This window comes from Polyodon spathula, chromosome 22, assembly GCF_017654505.1.
Source record: "Polyodon spathula isolate WHYD16114869_AA chromosome 22, ASM1765450v1, whole genome shotgun sequence".
NCBI classification, from domain to species: domain Eukaryota; kingdom Metazoa; phylum Chordata; class Actinopteri; order Acipenseriformes; family Polyodontidae; genus Polyodon; species Polyodon spathula.
In genome coordinates, this window is record NC_054555.1 from 3,110,492 (window position 1) to 3,131,987 (window position 21,496).

General features: G+C 39.8%; 1 protein-coding gene across 2 annotated transcripts in view; it reads right to left on the reverse strand.

Moving 5' to 3' along the window:
* Positions 1-21,496, reverse strand: part of LOC121297391 (proton-coupled amino acid transporter 1-like) — a 31,072-nt gene continuing 9,576 nt past the window's right edge. For both annotated transcript variants that reach the window (XM_041223698.1, XM_041223699.1), the window contains exons 8-12: positions 21,248-21,466; positions 20,257-20,355; positions 19,903-20,069; positions 18,540-18,709; positions 1-2,279 (exon numbers count right to left, since the gene is read on the reverse strand). In XM_041223698.1, coding sequence (XP_041079632.1) covers positions 2,005-2,279; positions 18,540-18,709; positions 19,903-20,069; positions 20,257-20,355; positions 21,248-21,466 — 930 coding nt within the window. In that variant the 3' untranslated portion in view covers positions 1-2,004. The remainder of the gene's footprint in view (positions 2,280-18,539; positions 18,710-19,902; positions 20,070-20,256; positions 20,356-21,247; positions 21,467-21,496) is intronic.

Here is a 21,496-nt window from a genome sequence, read left to right on the forward strand (position 1 = left end):
TTAATAATGCCGTACCTCTTGACTGAAAACATCAAATAACAGTACTGGGGGGCGAGGGGGTGGAGAAAAGTTTGGTGAAAAGTCTTACAACGTAACTAGCCATGCACTGCTGGAAATCGAAGGGATAATAAGAAATGGTACAGCCAAGCAAGCCAGGCACTTAGACTACTTGCAATCCCTCCCTGGTCCTCCACGATGTCATCTTCTTACATCTGTACTGGACTCAGAAAGGATTCCAAATACACTGCCCTCCTCCCTGGCCCTGCCCCGTCCAGGGCAACTCCAGTAGCTCAGCTCCCTCCTCCACCCCACACACAGATTACAACAAGTAAATAAGGCAACGCGCACAGTAAACTATACAAGAGAACCAGAAAGCAAAGCAGTCATAATAAAAAACAGCAAGGTCTTCAGTACACAATATTATACATCCAGATTACTTTCTATTTTTCCTATATTTGTGTACAAGTAGTTATATATTTATTATGTACTTACAACGGCATAATAAAATTAAATAAAAAAAAAAAAAACACACTATAAAAAAATACATGTACCATTAGATGTAACCCCCCCATGAAAAGATATAAAAAATGAGTCCACCCTGAATGACACGGGTTGTAGGTTTGATATGTCCTATCACTTTAAATTGTTGGGTTTTTTTTATATTTTGTATCATGGTGTCAGGGTTATCTCTAGTTCTAATTAACCTGTTTTTGAACACATTTAAAAATGAATTGCGTTAAATAAATCAATGCAAAAACAATTGAAAAGGTAAAGAGTGTGCGTACCCAGAAAAAACAAGAAACGGACAGAGAGACCATGACCTCCAAATGTAGGAGGTTCTCCAACTCAAACCCCTTGCCAGGGATATACACCCCCTGCCCTTAACGACACCCACTAGCAGTATAAGAGGCAGACACAGCATGCCACTTCAGTGGTTTCAATGTAAAATAGGACACGCTGCTTGGCCACAGTACCCGATGAGTAGAATAGCACACGTTTGTAGGTAAACCTTGGTTAGAATAGAAATGACAATGGGCACCAGAGGAAAAGTCTGTTAAAATGCAGAGCTAGCAACTGATCAGCTAAGTGCTGACAGTCTTACTAAAACCCCTGCAGCTCAAATGAAACCTTTCATCTGCAAGCAACAAGAATAAATGTACATTTCCATGCTAACAAAAATATATAAACTGGATCCAAGGATCCTCAGCTCTAACTTCTGCAATGCAGAACTGAAATAGTGTTTTGTGTAAAACCTATATTGCAACTCCCTTTATCATGAAGAACAGTGATGGTTCATCTTAACAGAACAAACACAAAAACAGACACATGGCATAATTTACATAAAAAAAACTAAAGCACCTTACTAAAAATAAAAACAACAAGGAATGCAAATACAGAGGTTTACTTTAGTGCGCGATCAAAACACTACACAATGACAACATTGCGGTACATTTGGCATGCAATGAAGAGATGAGCATGGCACCCCCTGATCTACAGCAAGGCAGGATTACTATTGCATCCTCCAAGTTTCAGGCACTTTCCTCCTGCCCGTCTGATTTAGCTCTCTTGTAGGATATACATCACACCTCTGTTTGTCTAAAACTTATTCACAGAAGTATCAGTCTGGCTTATCTTACAAGATACTGGCCTGATGTGTCTTTTTCAATTCGATTCTTTGTGAAACTCAACCGGTTACTATTTCAAAATAACTTAATATTATATTGCACTTTGAAGTCAAAACTTTCTGAAGTTATATTAAAGCTGATTTTTATACAGAAGACAACACTGATTATTTCAAACTGGCAGACAATTTCAATAAAAACGTTCAGGTCAATAAATAAAAAAATAAATAAAAACTTGAAAAAAAAGATGAATGATGTTTTCCTGACATGGCATTTTAAATCTGAAATGATAACCCTTTTGACAGGTGGAGCGCGAGGCGCTTTGAGATAGAAACCATCAGGTCTAACCCAGAGGGAGCTTGAAAACCTGACACTGCCCGGATTAGTGCACTCCGGACAGAGTTCCATTGAGCACGTCTCTGGCAGAATTCCGGAGGATGATTTGCTCGATGGAGACATAGGTCCCGGTCACGAAGCCCACCAGGCCAATGATGCTGATAAGGAAGTTCTTGCAGATGACCCACCAGGGCAGCCCCTCGCTGTGGAAGGTCAGGATCTCCAGAAGGGGAGGGAAGATGAGAGCCAGGGCACTGCTGCTGACGGAGCCCACCAGAGAGATGACGAGATCAAGCTCTGGAACCAGGATAGCTAGGACACCTAAAGAGTGAAGCGCACATACACACACAGTTACTGGAGAATAACACAGCCAGTGGATTGCTCTTTATTTCTTTATATTACAGTATGGCATATCACAAACCCAGTGCTGTACAAACTACAACCCTCTCAGATCAGTTTCAACGTATTGCAACTGCATGGTGTGATACTGCTTTGCAATCGCAATGTATCTAGACCTTTAAGGCAAAATATCTCGCAGCTATGTGCTACTTCAGATTAACTACAGTTTAGAACAGACTTAAAAAAGTGGAAAAGAACAGACAACAGAAATCTTGCATTAGAGGATAAAATGGGTTAGCATTGGGGAAAAGACTGGGAGGGACAAAGAGAGAGATACACCAGCTCTGTCACATTCTCAATGAAACATTAATAAATGCAGACTACAAAGACAGACAAGCAGAAAGGACTGGTGGATACGAGCAGTGTAATGTTAAAATAAAAAAGGCAGATTAAGATAGTGAAACTTAAGACAGTTAATATTATCCACCAACTCTGTTTTTATCCTAAAACAATTAAGCCAGAAAAAAGCCAGAAATTATTTTAAATAAATAAACAGGAAGCTCAAGGACTTCTTTGATAAACGTAATTTCATGTGTAAGGAAAGATACACTTCTTTGGTATTTCTGAAAGGGGGGTTGGCCACTCCTGCATACAACTCCTGCATGCTAAGTACAGAAAATTCATTGGCTAAATTATTGCCCCTTAAACTTTAAAGATGCATTTCTGGGTGATTTAAAACTTCTCTCATATCTGGAGATCTATCCACTGAGCTTGTAATTTATTTTGCATAAAAAAAAGGAGACAGCTCAATACAGATTGCAAAACCAAACCTGACCTTTTCTCTTTTCTGATGTTATCGTGTCTACAACTTTTACATCCTTTTAGCACAGTCTTGACAGGTGTCTTCTTGACATATCAGAAACTTTTGCCTAATTCTTTCAGCACTCACAACAGCACCATGCTGATAGCAAACCTGTTTCATACTGCCACATTGTTTGAATATTAAATAACAAAAGATGACGGATTATACATAACTATTCTAACTATTCATTTATTACTATTTGCAAAAACTAAGAGACGCTGCTCAGAACATCCACCTGTGAGTGTCTGCACTTCAGCACATCTCCTTGCTGCAGCTTCACTAGCACACTGTGGTCAACAGCTCTGCAGCTCTTGCCAAAGCAAAGTGGCAGTCATGCTCATGGCTGTTGCTGTCCCTTCAGGTGAGGAAGCCAGCCACTTGGTTAATTGAGTGTTTATTTGGGTTAGGGCTTCTCATCTTGTCTACCTGTCTCTGCTTCTGCTTTCCCCAGTGGATCCCAGTAAACAATTCTGATAACACTATATTTTAATTAAACCGACTGAAAATCAGTCATCTGATAAATCCCTTGGCTGCAGAGAAAAAACACACTTTCTGACCGTATGATGCTGTTAGCGCTCGTGTGTGTAGATGTGTGTCCACGTGTTTCGGGATCACAAGAAATGCTGGGCAATGGCGCAGAATGAACAAGGAATGAAATGATTCACATGAGCAATCAATGTCAAGACCCATGCCGATTACCATCTCTGACAGGCATGACAAACCCTTGTATTTAAGTCCTTTATATCTGAACGAACACTCATAACACTTAAACTTTCTTTAAAAATGGAATCAGAAGAAATGGAACCTCGAAATGAAACGAGAACTCCCAATACGGTTTTGTATTTTCTTCAAACAGCAGCGACTGGAATGAATGCCATCCCTTACCATCGCGGTCAGCAGTTCTTCAGTCTGCACTCCGGCTCTTAGAAATGCAAACTGAATAATAGCATTGTTAGTTTAGCTCTAATTGGAATTTTCTAGTGGAATGGAGTGGGATCTACAAACTATTCAGGTTTATGAATGTATTTTCTAGTGTTTCTAATGGAAAACTATGAGATACCACTTTATTTACTGTGTTAACATGGCAGTGGTTTCCATGCTCAATGCCACCATTGTAAAGCAACACTACCCATGCTGGAGAGTAGAGAAATCAGCAGTACTATCACACTCAGACTCCGTGGGATTATTCTAATGATATTACATTATTGATTGCACTGTGTGTGCAGAACAGACAATTAAGACTGGAAAGTAAAATGACAATTCCACAGCCAGCTGCTGTTTCAATAGATAGGTCTATATACTGTATATATTATATATTAATGATAGAGAAAGAGTATATATTTATGAATCATTCTTGCAGGGAACGTAACTCTGAACATTCTTGATAGACTTTAGAAATTACGGCAATCAAACAAAACAAATACAAAATTAAAGTGAATAGAGCAGACCGTTCCACTCAAGTGTACACTGCCAATTGTGGGTGATTGCTTTGCCCCACTTGAAATAATGCATAATGCTTTCTATATCGCAAATGGAAAAGTACAAAGGATTTTAAAAATAAATATCTAACAGCAAGTGCTTGGAAATTACAGTGCACCATTTGAAAATCTATTTTATTTTTTAAATAACAAGTGCATTCAAATTTTAAAGAGAACATTTATGCAAGTAAAACATGCCTGCAATAGTTTTCTGCAGGGCACAGAAACACATTCTCACTCCATTCTGCTCTTTACATCTTAGTTTCAGAGTGTCACAAGGCGGGCTGCAAATTAGGACATGCTCACAATCAAGGTTCAATCAGTCAGGGTATCTTTTACATCCTTTTAAGAGGTCTTGTTTTGAATGCTTAATAATGAGCGTGGTGAACTCCATAAATAACGTTTCAAAAGCAGAAATGGAACAAACATTTAAAAAGCACGTTGGTATTTAATCTTTTACTCTTTTGTAAGCATTACTGTGGCATTTGAACAGCGTCACGATAAGAACTGCATGGCACAGGCTGGGAGGCAGGGTCACAGTGATTCCACAGCAAGGTTAACTCAACAGGCTTATCACTGGGCATGAAGGCATCTGTATTCAAGCGTGTTATAACATTTTATTTGCAGAAATAATATCCAGCTATTCTTCTTAAAAAGAGCCCCTTGGGGAGATGGTCCTGAAATCAATTAAATGCTCTGCAGTTACTTGTCTTTAAAAACTCAACAATTGATTTATGTAAGGATGACACAGGAGTTCAATTAGCGCCGTGTCTGCTCTGCATAGTGCATGTTGCCTGAAATGGTTGCCAGAGAATTTCGGCACGCCTCTACTTTATTGCAGCAAGATAAACAAGTGCGTGCTTCCCGACATAACAATTTGACTGCACATTATATGAACAAATATTCTGTTTTCTAGATGCTAAACATCATAAGGGGTTTTGCAGAAGCAAAAACCTTCAATATGCACACTAACACTTTATTGGCACGGTTTACACAAAGAACATGACTGGAGATTTATTTTGACAGTGAATTTGGACTGACACTTGTGAGGTGCAAGTTCTCTTAGACGTTAATGAAGGTAAAACATTTTTTTTTTGTAGTGAAGTAGACACACATCACCAGTGTTACTTGAATTAATTCAACATCAGGGCATGTAGTAATCAATCCCCTGCAAGGGAAATTATGTTCTTCTTGTTAATGAGGCACGCTAGGCTTGTGAAAAAAAAACCTGTGTGAAATACTCTGATGTGCACAGTGCATGTGCCAGTAATACAGAGCGGTGCTCCGATGTGCAATCAAAGGTCAGGCCATTCATTTCCTGCACGAAGCAACTCAAAAGAAAGAACATCTAGAATAGCTGACCACTTATCTAACATACTTTAATCAGATGCCATTCTGAGTAATGTAACAAGCATGTTTCAGGATGTGGGGTTTTTTTTGTTTGTTTGCGATTTTCTTTTGTTCCATCAAAAGGCCAAATAAATAAATAAATAAACAAACAAACAAGATTAAAATTGAAATAGTATGACTTGTGCCTTTTGCCAGCAAAGTTTAATTCCTCAAAATGTGCGTACAAATAAACAAATATAAGACTGGACTCTATCCGACAGTTCATCTCCGCGCTTTTTAAATTGCATCCGCTGTGTCAGTCTCTAACGTGTGTTTAGCCCTTCCACAATAGTTCTAAAGGAACTGCAATTCTTCACTGGGTACGGTTTTCACTTCTACTGGTAATCAGAGTTTTTTTTTTTTCACATCCAACACATCGAGCCGCATTACAGTTTGTGAAGGCCTACCAGCAGGTATTTCTGGCTTCAAAAGATACTGTAGAGTTTGATTGATGGAAATCTCATTTGTACTTACTGCTCTGTTCACTTCTGTTAACTTGTAAAGGAAAGCCAGTATGAAGAGACAGCAATTTTGCTATGAACAGCATTGCAGTCCAAACAGTACAGCACTGCCAATTTTAAAGCTACATGGGTCTGTGCCCGATCAGGATTTGAAATAGAGTCCTCCCAGACTGGTTGTATTTCACTGGGATTGGCAAGTGACTTGTGGGAGACACAGCGATTGGAAGGGAGCTACTGGGAGAGGTTTTAGAAAAATCATGCTTCCCATGAAGGTGTGGCTCCTTCTGAAGCAAGAGTTTGACAATGCGTTGATTTATCGTTTTTTAGTCCTTCAGTGGCAAAGCAATTACACATGATACTTCTTTCCTGTGCAGAACAGTGAGAAGCTGGGGAACAGTAAGCGCTGCAACAGTGATGCTTCTTTTAGTGAGCTAGCAACCTGCCTTGTCTGCATCTCCATGGCCAGTTTAATGCATACCGTTACCCAATTTAAAAAAGAACATGATTTCAAAACAGAGAAATCAAGCAGCCACCTCCCACATCTAAGGGGGAGAGAAGCCACCTTAATCAGAAACCGCTCTCGTCAACTCTCAACTATGCGAGGAGCCATCGGCAATTAAAGCCTCCGAGCCAGGTACAATCATCTGTCACAACCGCTCTCCATCCCATCAGACAAGGTCCTACAGAGCTTGAGGATAATGGAGTCCCCAGATCTCCAACTGGGTAAACAAGGGGAGGTCAGTCTAAATCACTCTGCTACAACACAACCGAGCATCACGTATAAACAGCTAATCCAGCCTGCACCAGGCCAAAGAAAAGGAGCTCTGCCTCTAACATACTGTACCCTCCTACCCACGCCACTTGTAAAAGATGATCAAAATACAAATAAACAGCAATGATTTACCAATAACAGGAGTTATACTTAAAAGATTCGGACCCACTGCTGCACGTGAAGTTAAAACCGTAAAGGCACTGACAAAGAGACTTCCAAACGGTCTGACATTTCAAGAAAGATACTCACTTTCCATTGTCTATGAGCAAAAATATGACCAGAAAACACCATGATCTCATAATTATAAATGATTGCTGTTAGGCAATGAACATGATTTTAAGACCTATATATTTAACTTAATTATCATTATCATGACAATAAAAATAATAATAATGAAACTAGAAAAAGGTGAGAAAATAAAATCTATGTGCTAATACTTTAAACTGCTAACAAAAGCTAATCACCTGTAATTACCAAGAATTACCCCAATTGTCTCAAATTTTCTTTTCACAAATTGGGAACTAGACAAGTCAGGTAGACAACTGTTTCCACAAACATTTTCCCTGACTGTATACTATATTCACTTGGGTTGAGTTGGCATTCTTTGTTCAGAAGAAGAAGAAGAAGAATTCAGAGATTGTATTGAAAACTGAAAAGTGCTGCCCATGGACCTGGATCTGCTGCCCATGGAAATGAACGCATCTCTTCAAATCGCTTCACGTCAACCCCAGCTGCAGATTAAAAAAACAGTTTTACAAAGTTCTACTTCATTGCAGAACCTTCGACCAACTTCTGAGCAAAAGTAACAACGCATGCAACAGTAACTTTCCAAGCAATAACAATAACAAAATAAAATTACAATTCTGCTGTGTTCCAATAACGGTAAATAAAATAAGAGAATCTTAGTCTAAAATATATCCGTACACTCTATAAAGCAATGCTGTCTTAAGCATAGACACAAAGCAATATATAAAAAGCTCAGCAAGTACAACACATGAGATTAAAGGACTGCAGCCCACTTGAATACTTTCAATTGCCTGCGTGATCAGGCAGCATCCATCACAGGACAAAGCAATAGTCAGTTCTGATGCACATCAGATAGGGAGGAAAAAAAGAGTTATTCTTCAGAGACAATACGGATTCAAATTACCGCAGAAACAATCTGCATATAAGATAGAGGGAACAGGGAGTGCAAATAGTCAACAGCATACTTCAATTGAACCAGGCATTACAGATCCTGACACTTCTGAGAAAAGAACGCTCAACAAATCACAACATCCCCCCCCTCCCCCCCAACACACACAATGCACAGTGCAGCACTGCATAGGGCTGATCTCTAAATCAAGGTTTAGAATTTTGTTCGACTTTCAGTTCTCGGTCTTAGTGAAAATTACAAGAACAAAAAAAAAGATCTTCTCTGATCTGGCCACTGCACCTCTTAGAAATTTCTCTTGTAGTGGAAACCTTTCAAGTGCTGGCCCAGTGTGTTTACAGATCCAGAATATTGCTTTAGGCGTGTTTTCCGCTGATGCTGCAATGTCCTTCTATTCCACTGGCTCTTCATCTGCCTGTCTATGAAATCCTCAGATGCTGACATGGCATGGATTGTAAATATTACTGCCACGCTACAGTTTGGTTGATGGGTGAAACAGATGACACTAAATTCAAGTCAAAGTTTACCACAGGGGTGCATGATCATCATAACTTTTAGTAGTAAAAAGGTTCTTATGTCAACACTGAACAAAAATATAAACACAACATGTAAAGTGTTGGTCCCATGTTTTATGAGCTGAAATAAAAGATCCCAGAAATTTTCCATGCGCACAAAAAGCTTATTTCTCTCAAATTTTGGGCACAAATTTGTTTACATCCCTGTTAGTGAGCATTTCTCCTTTGCCAAGATAATCCATCCACCTAACAGGTGTGGCATATCAAGAAGCTGATTAAACAGATGATCATTACACAGGTGCATCTTGTGCTGGGGTCAATAAAAGGCCACTCTAAAATGTGCAGTTTTGTCACACAACACAATGCCACAGATGTCTCAAGTTTTGAGGGAGCGTGCAATTGGCATGCTGACTGCAGGAATGTCCACCAGAGCTGTTGCCAGAGAACTGAATGTTCATTTCTCTACCATAAACCGCCTCCAACGTTGTTTTAGAGAATTTGGCATTACGTCCAACCGGCCTCACAACCGCAGACCACGTGTAACCATGTCAGCCCAGGACCTCCACATCCGGCTTCTTCACGTCTAGGACCAGCCACCCAGACAGCTGATGAAACTGTGGGTTTGCACAACTGAAGAATTTCTGCACAAACTGTCAGAAACCGTCTCAGGGAAGCTCATCTGCGTGCTCGTCGTCCTCACCAGGGTTTTGACCTGACTGCAGTTCGGCATCATAACCGACTTTAGTGGGCAAATGCTCACCTTCGATGACCACTGGCACACTGGAGAAGTGTGCCCTTCACGGATGAATCCCGGTTTCAGCTGCACCGGACAGATGGCAGACAGCGTGTATAAAAGGCGTCATCTAGGCGAGCGGTTTGCTGATTTCAACGTTGTGAACAGAGTGCCTCATGGTGGTGGTGGGGTAATGGTATGGGCAGGCATAAGCTACGGACAACGAACACAACTGCATTTTATCGATGTTAATTTGAATGCACAGAGATACCGTGACGAGATCCTGAGGCCCAATGTCGTGCCATTCATCCGCCGCCATCACCTATATCTTGTTTCAGCATGATAATGCACGGCCCCATGTCGACCTGTAAAGTGGCAAAGTTAACTGCCACTGATTGGTACTCAATTGTAAATGTGTGGGAAGGACAGCTTTTCTTATTTTGAAATCAACACATTATTCAATGGATTTATTGAATTAAACCTACTTTTCACCTCACAATATAACCGTGTACTAAATTGTAGGTACGGAAGATCAGCTCACAGTGCACAGTTCATTGCCTCAGCACAAACATCCAATACAAAACTCTACAGAGCTGTGTATTTACTTACCTACAACTCAAAACAGGCCCCTTGTCATATTGTGGCCAATGTACTGTTAACAACATTCCAACAGCAGCACCAAAGAACAGGCTCCCTTCATGGGGGTTAGGTGCTTAATTCAATTTATACATAATTTACAAAGCTGCATTAAGAAAGAAAAAAAGATTTAAAATGCTAGCCAATCACGGGGGGGGGGTTGGGGGGGTGATGTAAATTGCATACAGGTTTTAAAATTGGAATGGCAGAATGTGTGTCCATTTAATATCATACTCCATTAATTATCAAGATTTTTCAGAAACCACTCGCCAAGCACCATAGGTTCTTTGAAAAACTACCTCTCTTAATATCTCACAAACCCGCTTATTGTCACGTTTTGTGCAGCCTGTCAAATGCTGCGTGGGCAGTCACAGGATAGAAGTTCAGTTTTTCTTCTTTAACATAGTCAGTCAGTCTTATACAAGTGCACAAAAAAAACCCAAAACAAACACACTTCATCATCGGTCGACAATTCATGCCATTTTTTTAGATAATGACAGTGCCTCTGTCTGTTAAATAAATAACTACCCCAAGTTAGTGGTTATAAAGAGGCACTTTATCAGCATGATCAGTGCTTGTCCGATTCCTAAAAGCTGGTTTGCACCTTAAAGGATCCCAATAGTTCAGCATCAACAACAAGGCTTGGCAACTGATTCAACACCCTCAGTATGTAAAGAAGTGTCTCCGACTCTCAGTCTAAAGTCTCCACTTAATTTGCAACGACATACCCTGATCCCGGTTTCCGTGCTGCGCTTCAAATACTAGCTAGGGTTAAGTTTCTCAACTCTGTTTAAGATTTTAAAAGCTCCAATCAAGTTTCCCCCACCAATAATTATTTGTTGAAGGATAAATGCATCTCTCTCCAATGCCACAATGTCCTTGTGGTGAAGGAGTCACAGAACATTGTTGGCTCAGCCTTGCAGAAACAGCAGCTGAGCAGCAGCTGAGCCTGAGGCAAACCCCTAAAACACCAGCGAAAGCCTCTGGCTATTCTCTCAGAGAATAATAATTAAGAGTATCTCAAACGTGAACAGCAGGCAGCGATAACTGAGATCACTTCGGAACAGGCATTTGTTTCCTTGCTTGTATCTATGCAAAAAAATAAATTTAAAAAGAGGGGAGGTCCTTAACCTGCAGGCAACTGATCACTGATTGTGAGCTGAAACAACCAGTACATCGATAGACAGTAGACTCTTAGATTTGAACCCAGCACAATGACGGTTTTATTTTTCCTTTAATAAGGAAAAAAAAAAAAAATAATAATAAGAATAATTCTCAAATTTAAATCCTAAACTATATTAAAAAAAACAGCTTAAATCCTTAAAAGGCACAAGAAATGCATGTTCACAAAACAGGCAGAAATTGTCTTTCTTTTTTTGGATGTGCACTTTGTTTCCCCAATCTATATGTAATGCAGGTGATATCCTGTAGTACTGCCTAGTATACAGTGCATGGTGCAACAGTCTTTCACTATGGCAATTAAATGAGTGGAATTGACTCACATGAGTCACACTCAATTTGTATACAAGTATACCAGCATGCTGCCAATGCTGCCTTTAGTCTGGGATCCAATTGGAACTGCTGATGGACAGCCAGACCAGAGCAGCACCCGTCAACAGGACCATGCAGGTAAGAGCAGGCATCTCCGATCTGTACTGAAAGCACAGGGCTCACTCTGCAGGATCCAGAGACGGCAGTGGAATCCAGGTGCAGGGCAGCCCCTGGCTGCACTAACCAGCTCGTCAGCAAGGGCAGGGTCTGTAACCAGCAGTCCCCAGAGCTAAACCCAGAGACAGGGAAGCACACAGTCTGCTCCACAGAGTCTTGATAAGCATTCAATCTTGTTTTTCATTCAGTTTGCATTACTACTGGAATTACTGGCAAATTAAAGCTTTGGTGAAGGGCAGTCCCTCACAATCCCCGATTTTATGAGATAACTGGACCAAAAATAAATAAATAAAAGTCATGCATGCCAAACTGAAAAAAATGATAAATAAAAATCTTACAATACATCCCATGAGATTGACAGGCTAATCATAGTGGGAATCATTTCTGTGATAAAATATTAGTTTTGGCATTCATATAGCTAATACTTAATCTCACAAAGGAAACAGCATCAGGAAGCGATACAAAAACATGCACTAGAAACAAAAGTTTCATCTTAGTTTAATCCAGCCAGCTGGCAGAATAAACTTCTCATGGAGTCTGAAGTTTAACACTGGGGCTGCAAATCTATTTAAGCAGTAATCACAACACAGAGTCTCTACTTGATATTGTGAGTTCTACATAAAAGCCAAGTCCCTTTGGAAGCATTCACAACATCAAATTGAACACCGGTGCAAGTGGATCTGCGATTACTTCTGCAAGTACTCAGAGCACTTTGTAGAATAACTTAAACAGAATCACTTCAAGCACTGATGGGTTTTGATTTATGTTAAATGCAGCTTTAAAAACTAAAATTCGTCAATTCCGATTGTGGTCACTGAACACTTAGTTAACATGCCTTCCACTCAACACACCAGTTTGTCGCAGTAAGTGACTGTGAGCTCTGTAACCTGTACACTCCAGGGTCTTTTAATCAGCAGAAAGCGCAAGGCAAGGGGTTACGCATCCATTACCACAGAAGACCCAACAGTGGTCAAATAAAATAAACAAAAAGGAACTAAAAAAAAAAAAAAAAAAAAAAAAAAAAAAAAAGAAATTCAATGATAAATGTTTACTGGGCAATATGGTCTCCACCCCTCAAGTGGATCTCTCCATGGACACACATGGAGAGATGGATCTCTCCATGGACACACAGGTGTGAGTAGTGACAGTTACAGAAGGTCACACAGACAAAAAACATGGAGAAAGGTAAACAGAGAGAGAGAGAGAGAGAGAGAGAGAGAGAGAGAGAGAGAGAGAGAGAGAGAGAGACACGCAGGGCAGGACAGAACTGTAGGTTGGGTGCTTTAAGTAGGCAATATTTTCTGGTACAATGGTATTGTGCACAAAGACTACTTCTACTCTGCCACTCCCAAATGTATTCATTAGGGATACAGGTGAAAACAAGACTAGGCCATTCTATTCACACAGAGATAGCATTTTACAACAAACAGAAATCACGATACATGGCTTTATAGGCAAGTTTTAATTGCAAATGCCCACGTTTGAGCAATTTCGTGATACTGAGATTAATTAAAAACCTATCACTTAGACGTGCGTACAAGTGCCTTACTCAAGATTGAGAAATCTGAACTGAATTATGCATGCAACGATTCTAAATGCATACAAACGCATAAATTAATTTATTTATGCACGCTGGCCCATTCAGAAATAATAATTATTATTATTATTATTTATTTTTTTAAGTCATGGAACAAAAGCAAACTTCAACTTGGCACATAATTGCCCTCACATGGGTTCCAGAGATCACTAATAGAAAACACCTTTCTGAAACAGCTATTTGCATTGCCATAAATAATCTATGCTGGTTTTCCATATCAAAGTTTCTTAATATTTAAGCCTGTTCGCTTCTTATAAATCAAACATCTTCCTCTACAGAATATTTAGGGTAACAGGAGCCCCCACCCGCCACCCGAACCTTTTAACTGTTTCATGCCCATCTGCAAATCAAAAGCTTAAACATCAGTGTGTGGGTGGAGGAGGGAGGGAGAATTAAAGAAAAAAAAAAAATCTTTAAGTTGGGTCCTCAACATACTTTGTTTGCAGTGGACACAATGAAAGATCCACATTTCTTTTATATCCGGCTCTGTCCTTCATCAAGGACACACACTTATAATGGGTGAAGGGCTAGCTTTATACTGTGCAGTTTAAGGTACGGATTCCCGAATACATACTATTCTTTCCTTCTTGAATACATTCAGTACATACATTACGCGTTTGCTGCTTTTCTGATTACAATGAATGTGCATTTTAACTATGGGCTTGGGATGCAAGAGTCTCTCGGTTAAAGACAGATTTATTAACATTTGAATACAGGGTGCATTCCTTTGTCAATCCATCTCCTCTACCTTTTCTGCTCTGTGGGGTTTTGGTGTGATGTCAGTTGCCATGGTGAGGGCTACACATTGCCATTTGGCCCTGCAGCCATCTCTTCTGAGAATCGCTTTAGCAAGTCTCCGCAATACAGCCGTAAAGTCTTAGTGTCTTACTCTCTCAACGGCCACAACATGCAGGGATCTTCGGACACATTCTCAATGCACTCACCTCACTAAAAGCTTCGTAACTAAAGGCAAAACGTGTGCTCTAATAGAACTAAAAAGAGAGAGATGGATAGAAAGAATTATCCCCCCCCAGATTTCAAAACCCATCTGCTACAGTCCTCTTTGCAATTGGTAGGATGTGTAATGGCCTAAGCACAGTCTCATGCGAACGTTTTAGAAACTGAACTGTTCCTGGTAAGGATTAGGACCAGATGGACTCCGGGTGAACTATATTGCTATCACCTAGTTGCTGTTTGAAGAGGATATCAACAGTGGCAAATCTAAATTGTTTTTGCAGTAAAAGGTGGCACTGGCCCAAATACTAGAGTTCTGATTGAGCATTAAGAAGTTATGTATGAAACATCTTCAGTCACGTTAAGGGAAGCGGTATAAAGATATCTATGCCACTGAAAGTCTTGAAATAGGATTTTGCTCACACAGCAGGGAATATTTATTTTGCAGAAGCTTCCCTGTGTGATCAGTCAGGGGCATTAGTTCCATTAGCAGCTACTGTATACCTGTCACATGTTAAAAACTTGATGAAGAACAAGTCAGTAATCTTCCATGCTCTCAAAGTGATATAAATTATTTGTTACTAATGGGGGGGGGGGGGGGGGGGGGGGGGGGTATATTACTCCAACTCCATAAAGGTAGGTATTTTCTATAAACATTCTTATTAATTCATATACTGTGAATAAAAGGTTGTTTTTGGCATATACTTTTTTACCTGACAGATAACAATTGCAGTAGTATACAAATATATCTATCTATCTATATAAACACAATCTCCGGGCAGTTTTTAAACTGAAGTCACTGGCTATCTTTGTACCCCTTTTATTTAAATCAGTGACCGAACCAGTGATTGATTGGCTATCATGAAGCTTCATACCACGCTTGCATTAGTGTTTTCATGTTTTAACATGGCATCACAATGCTAGATGCTTTCTTGTGTGTTCCATGCGCACATATTAAACTGTCAACGGGTGCAGAACATACACCTATCCTTAAAAAACTTTTAGGCTGGCGATATTCATTGTCTTTTAGCTGGAGATCAGTGGAGCTGTGTTGAGAAACAAACAGAATATGCTTGCACTCAGGTAGGCTCTGCCTCTCGCAGCCCGAGAGTGAAGCACAGTGAGAGACTACTGAGCCAAGGCTTAAAGACGCTTCCCTTTCATTGGGCTTTCTCTTCTGCCAAAGCACTCCCTCCTCCACAACCGGAGGGGCTGCCTCTTCACTCTCCAGCTACACCAGCCAGGTTTATTTTTTATAGTTTATGGCTGGCGTTTCTCCTTGTGCAGCATTTCAAATAGCTGTATTGCAGCTCCTTCACAAAGCAGAATCAAAGATTTCTATTGTTACTTCAGCCGCAGGGAAAGACAAGGATGAAAGGACATCCGGGAAGGAGGCAGCTTTTGAAACCAATCCCACACAGTATCACTCACCAAGAAAGACGTTCCAAAACTTTACAACCTTGAAAAAGAAATAAACCATTGTATTGTACATTAAAGGTTTGGTACCTCCTTATTTGAGTGCTCTGGTAGAAAAGACTTGCAGCTGGCTGTAGCTTACGTTCTCAGGATTCTGTTAATTTGGCAGTTGCAAGATTCTAACGTTTGGGAAAATTGCAAATCAACTACCGAAGACGTGCAACTGTTAAAATTATAGTATGAAGTTCGCATTAACAAATACAGTAGTCTTATTTCCTTTGTTCGTTGATCACTGTATGCTGAAGATTAAGTGTGAACCGCTCACATTTTTATTGTGTTGTTTGTACATTGCAATTTTCTTCCGGAGAAGACACTGCTGCAGATTTCCATCGCGGCCTCCCTAAAGTACAAGCAGTAAACGGGGGGTACTGGTCACGCGTCCTTCCAGAAGAATGCACCATGTCACGCCACATCAGTGCTGTCCTGGCACACATGGTAGCTCAAAAGCCCTGCAACAGAGCTGCAGTCCTTTATTTATTTTGTCCATCATCCTACTTTGCTGGTCTTTGTCTTCGGGTTACCCTGGAATACTGCACATATGGAACATTCACGTACTGGGCATGTGATTCACAATCCTGGGGTACAGAATACTGAACACAGTGTATTCTGAATACCCGGCATTTCAGATGAAGTGAGAGTAATACAGACTGTACCGAAAGAAAGATTGCTAGTACTTTTCCGATAGAGAAAATCAAGCTACAAATCAATAGCTCAGCATATGCATTATAGGAACTCCTACATACACATTAGTTGGTTCATGCTATTATTTTCCTTTTAGATAGAAAAGGTAGAGTGGGGTAAAGAGTGGGGGTGTTACTCAAATAACCTGGGCTGTATGTTCAAGATTGTCCTGTTTTCAATGAGTTACCATTATCATTGTCCATGGCAGAAGTAGAACGTGCTGTCCATTCTCTGCTGGTTCAGCAAATTGCCTTAGCAATTTTTTGAATCCAAGTGTTCTTATGGCTCACTTTTCTTTTTCAAGGTTAAATCAGAAATCTCATTATATTGCAATAAGTCTTACTAAAATGCATTAGCAATACTCATAATAACACTAAAGGGCTTCTTTTCTATTAGAAAAATGGGTCACGGTAAATGTGCATGAAAGCAACTGATTATCAGGTTTCCATTATCTGTGTGTGTGGGGGGGGGGGGGACTATTTAAAAAAAAAAAAAATACAAAAAACTTTGTTCATCTTCTACAACCTTTGCCGGGTGCTAGCTAATAATCCTATTTGTGCAAAAACATTTCAAAACAACACTTCTTGTTATTTTTCAAACAGACCTTTGTACTCACGGAAACAGAAGGGATTTCATTCAAACCCTCAATACCAGTGTATTCAACACATTTACAGAAAGTGATAAATTCAAACTGTTGTATAAAAAATAAAGTATGCATCAAAATAACTATCTGAAAAAATACATTTTAAAAACCCTCCAATGCCCAAGACAAAGCAATAGCGAACGGAGAGTAAAACATCATTTAAAGTTCATCAATCACAGTTATTTTTGCCTTCTTTTGAACTGCAATACAACACTCAAACCTCACAACGTACCTGGGGGCAGGCTCTACTCCAGTACAAGACACAGCCTTGTGTATGTTATTTCTTAAAGAACTACGGTTACTTTGCAATGAAGAGGGTTTTGGATAATATGGTGTAGCTCTGGAGGTGTGAAGCTCTGCAATCTCACAACTCGTTAGCACTGTATTATCACCCTATTCTGCAAAGCACTCCTGATGAGCACGCTGTTCCAAGGATTGTTACACCCTCCCTCAACAATGGCGGTACAGAACTAGAACACAAAGAGGAACACCTTGATGTTGTAACCACAATCACTCTGCTACTTATTTTAAATCTGAACAGGGTTGCAAATCCTGTAAATACTGACTATGACCAGGATCAGGGTCATGTAAAAAAAAAAAAAAAAAATATATATATATATATATATATATATATATATATATATATATATATATATATATATATATATGCTTTTATTTCGTAGTACTGTTTTTATGATTGTTTTAAGTGTTTTTCATCCCGTTTGAATGATCTGCCTCTTTTGGACGCTGACTTTATGAAGTTCTTTCTTGCCTCTTCTCTTGTCAGGACCCCCTTGCAAATGAATGTTAAATGGTTAAAGAAATACATTTGAAATTTGGAGTTTGTATAGCTTTTCCGTTTCACTGAGAATCATCATGAGGCTTTGCGTGGACATGCCAGGTCATTTAATTACATAAACACTATTCTGTATTCAATCTGATGTTAGAGGCATACCTTACCTCATTTACATGTCCCTAATATTTAATTTCTTAATAGTATTCTATGCGTTTGTAGTTTCTTCTTAGATCTTGGTCTTTGGACTGCCTAGCCAATGACCTTATATATACTATGACTGAAACGAGCAGCTGTGAGTTCAGTTGTTTCAGCCATTATGAAGCTTGTTCGTGGAGATGGATTTATGTAGTACTGGCAGCATTTTTGCTTCAGATGAACATATTGGTGTACACTATATACATTCTTGTTGATTTTCATACATTACTTACAGGTGAAGGTAACTAGCGCTGCACGGACGGCAAGGTCAGCTGCCCACGCCCATCGTTCCTCCAACCGGGCAACTACTCGTGGGATCAAGATTTCAGCAGGCACGTAGAACTGCAGGGCATAGGTGATGAAAATCCCAAAGCTGTAGAGGATTTTCACTGCCTGATACAGCCTAGAAACAGACACATTTACAAACAGACTTAGTATTTTTAACAACCTACTTTATTAACTGTAATGAAATGCAATGCCACAAGTAACAGGCAAAGTAAATATTTCTATATCGGTTTAGACAACAAACTATATCGGTCACTTTGACAACAAAAGTGCAAAGGCTGTAGCTGGAGGTTCCCAACTTCTATTAAAGGGAGGAAAGCGCTTCATTTATTTCCGTGCCGACTGTCTCCGCCTACATGGTTCTTGAGGTTCCCAGCTGTAAAACAACTAACTGATGCTTTCCATTATCTTTTGCTTAAGCGCTGATCCATAGGAATATGTTCACAGTATATTGAATAACCTCCACAACACCTTGACGACTGGTTCTGTACATCACCAGAGAAATAACCTGCCCCTACTATAAGTGTGGCATGTAACATCAATGAGCTCGGTGTATTCAAACACACTATAACCAGGCTCCAATTATATATATACTTAATTAGAAAAAGAGAAGACAGCAGCCTGGATGAAGGGAGGAGACTTCGAAGTCAAAGGCAATTTATTTAATATGAAATTGCAATGTTTACACATCAGAGTCGAGCAGTTTGAAGAAATGAAGGAAAAAAAAAAGTATTTTAATACGCCATCGTCCTGGTGCGCAATTTAAATCGAAAGCCAACAGCAGACTTGGATTAAATTGAATACTTAATGAGTCTTTCCATAAAGATTTGAGACAGCGTTAATACTGCCCGAGATGAATTCTCACTGCAGTGGCTACAGTGTCTCTGATTGGATTTCTGATTTCATATGAAAAGTCACACCCTGAGACATCCTTTAAAATATAACAGCTCTTCTTAATACTGATCACATCAACTATTTTACCTCTTTTGTATTATCTACAAGTTTCACTGTCCCTATGTCCTTTGTCACTTGGCATGGAGTTTACCAATGTATTCTTTTTGTCACAGGGACACATGGATACACCAGAATAATGCTTACATTCCGGGGTACCAGGACACACTTGGAGGTCCCACTCAATCCTCTGAGCTCTACTGTGGCCACAGAGGTGCTAAGACTTTATATAGATATTTCACAACCACACCATCATGCTGTGTCTTGTGAATGAGACAGTATATAAAAAGAAGCATTTCAATATGTAAAATGGCAAGAAAGTGGTCTTTCGTATAAGAGAAAGAAAGAGATAATACTGACCAGCAGTTTGGCAGGTTTAACGTGATGCTCGCTCCGATGCCGTCTCCGAAGCAGAGGTATCCCAGCGTTCCCAAGCTGATATACAGGCAGGTTACAATCGCCATGCCCAAGTACAGAACCTTGTGAAACGATCGAGGCATCTTCATCTTATTTTCAAGAGGGAGCACCTAAAAATCAAAGGACAGTAACCAGCAGGATGAATACTGGGAACTTTCTTTTTGATGTGATTAGCAAATAGGTTGTCAATAAATTCCTTTTTTATCTTTAAGGAATAAATCTCAAGTGTTCTTCATGACCACTGTGTGATTTCAACTTCTTTCCTTTTTTTAAATTACGAAACCATGAATGACTTACCACTCCGATGCCTTCAAATGCAAATATGGCCGTGCCAAAGAAGAGAGGGTAGTTCTTCAATTCGCCCAAATACGGCAAAGCAACAGGAAAAGGGATATTCTGAAAGGGACAAAGGTCAATAAGAAAAAGAACAAGTACAGTATGGCAGTAACATACATTCCTTGCCCAAGCCGTCCATGCAGAAAAAGAGCAATCAGTGGGGAAAAAAACATACAAACAGTAACTACTAACACACACAGGTCACACATGAAACTGCAGAGTTTCATGTATTTAACTGGGGAAGGTATTAAAGCCACGCAATTTTAAAGCCAGAGCCTTTGTTACAAGAGTAAAATCTCTCATTTGAACAGTGAATAGTTTTAGCTGAAGATGCTTGTGGTTTGTGGATTGGATGGCCTTCATGAACAATGTACACCCACTGTGGTCATATTTTCAAGCCTTTAGCAGTGGTACAAACTTGAATATTGATTATTACAAGGAACAGTAGCTGTATCCGCTTCAGGGACAGTTAAAAAGCCCATACCAAGGACATATTAAATGATATTGAAGTTGCAATAGGGAAGAGGTAACAGGTCTCTAATATCTCCACCATGAGAGAAGTGAATCACTGCAATGCAGAATCAAAGCTCATCAGCTGTAGCAAGTCACCACATCTCACTTGCCGAGGTCTGGAAACCTTGATTCTTGCACAAGCCAGTCATTAGCTAAACACAGTTCTAATGCATACGTTTACCGTGAATGCATCGGACTGTACTACTGATAAAGTCAAATGGCAACTCACAAGAAATTGTTCTGAATTAACAGGGAAAGCCTGGTTTTCCTACTCCGTGCATATGCTTTCCTTTGCAGGCTACAATTACATGCATTGTAAGAACTCCCGGTTACAGCAGAATTGTGATGGAATTAATACATATGACTAAAGTATAAAATGACATTTCATAGTAAATACCTAGGGACAAAATGCACAGGCAACATGTTCATGGATACCCACCCATACGATGTAGTTATAGATCATGCCTAGACTGATAATCATGGCAAGGTTTGCAAGCATTGAGAAAGGGGCCAGGTACTTCAAGTTTCGGATGAACACCAGCAGAATAATAAACGGCAAAAAACACAGCATGTACAGCCGGGAGTCAAAGGTGCTGGCCATCACAACCGTCTGGTTTAAATGACAGTCTACGGTCGTTCCATTTGCCGATTCTATGACCTTCAAAAGAAATACAGACACAGCCATCAA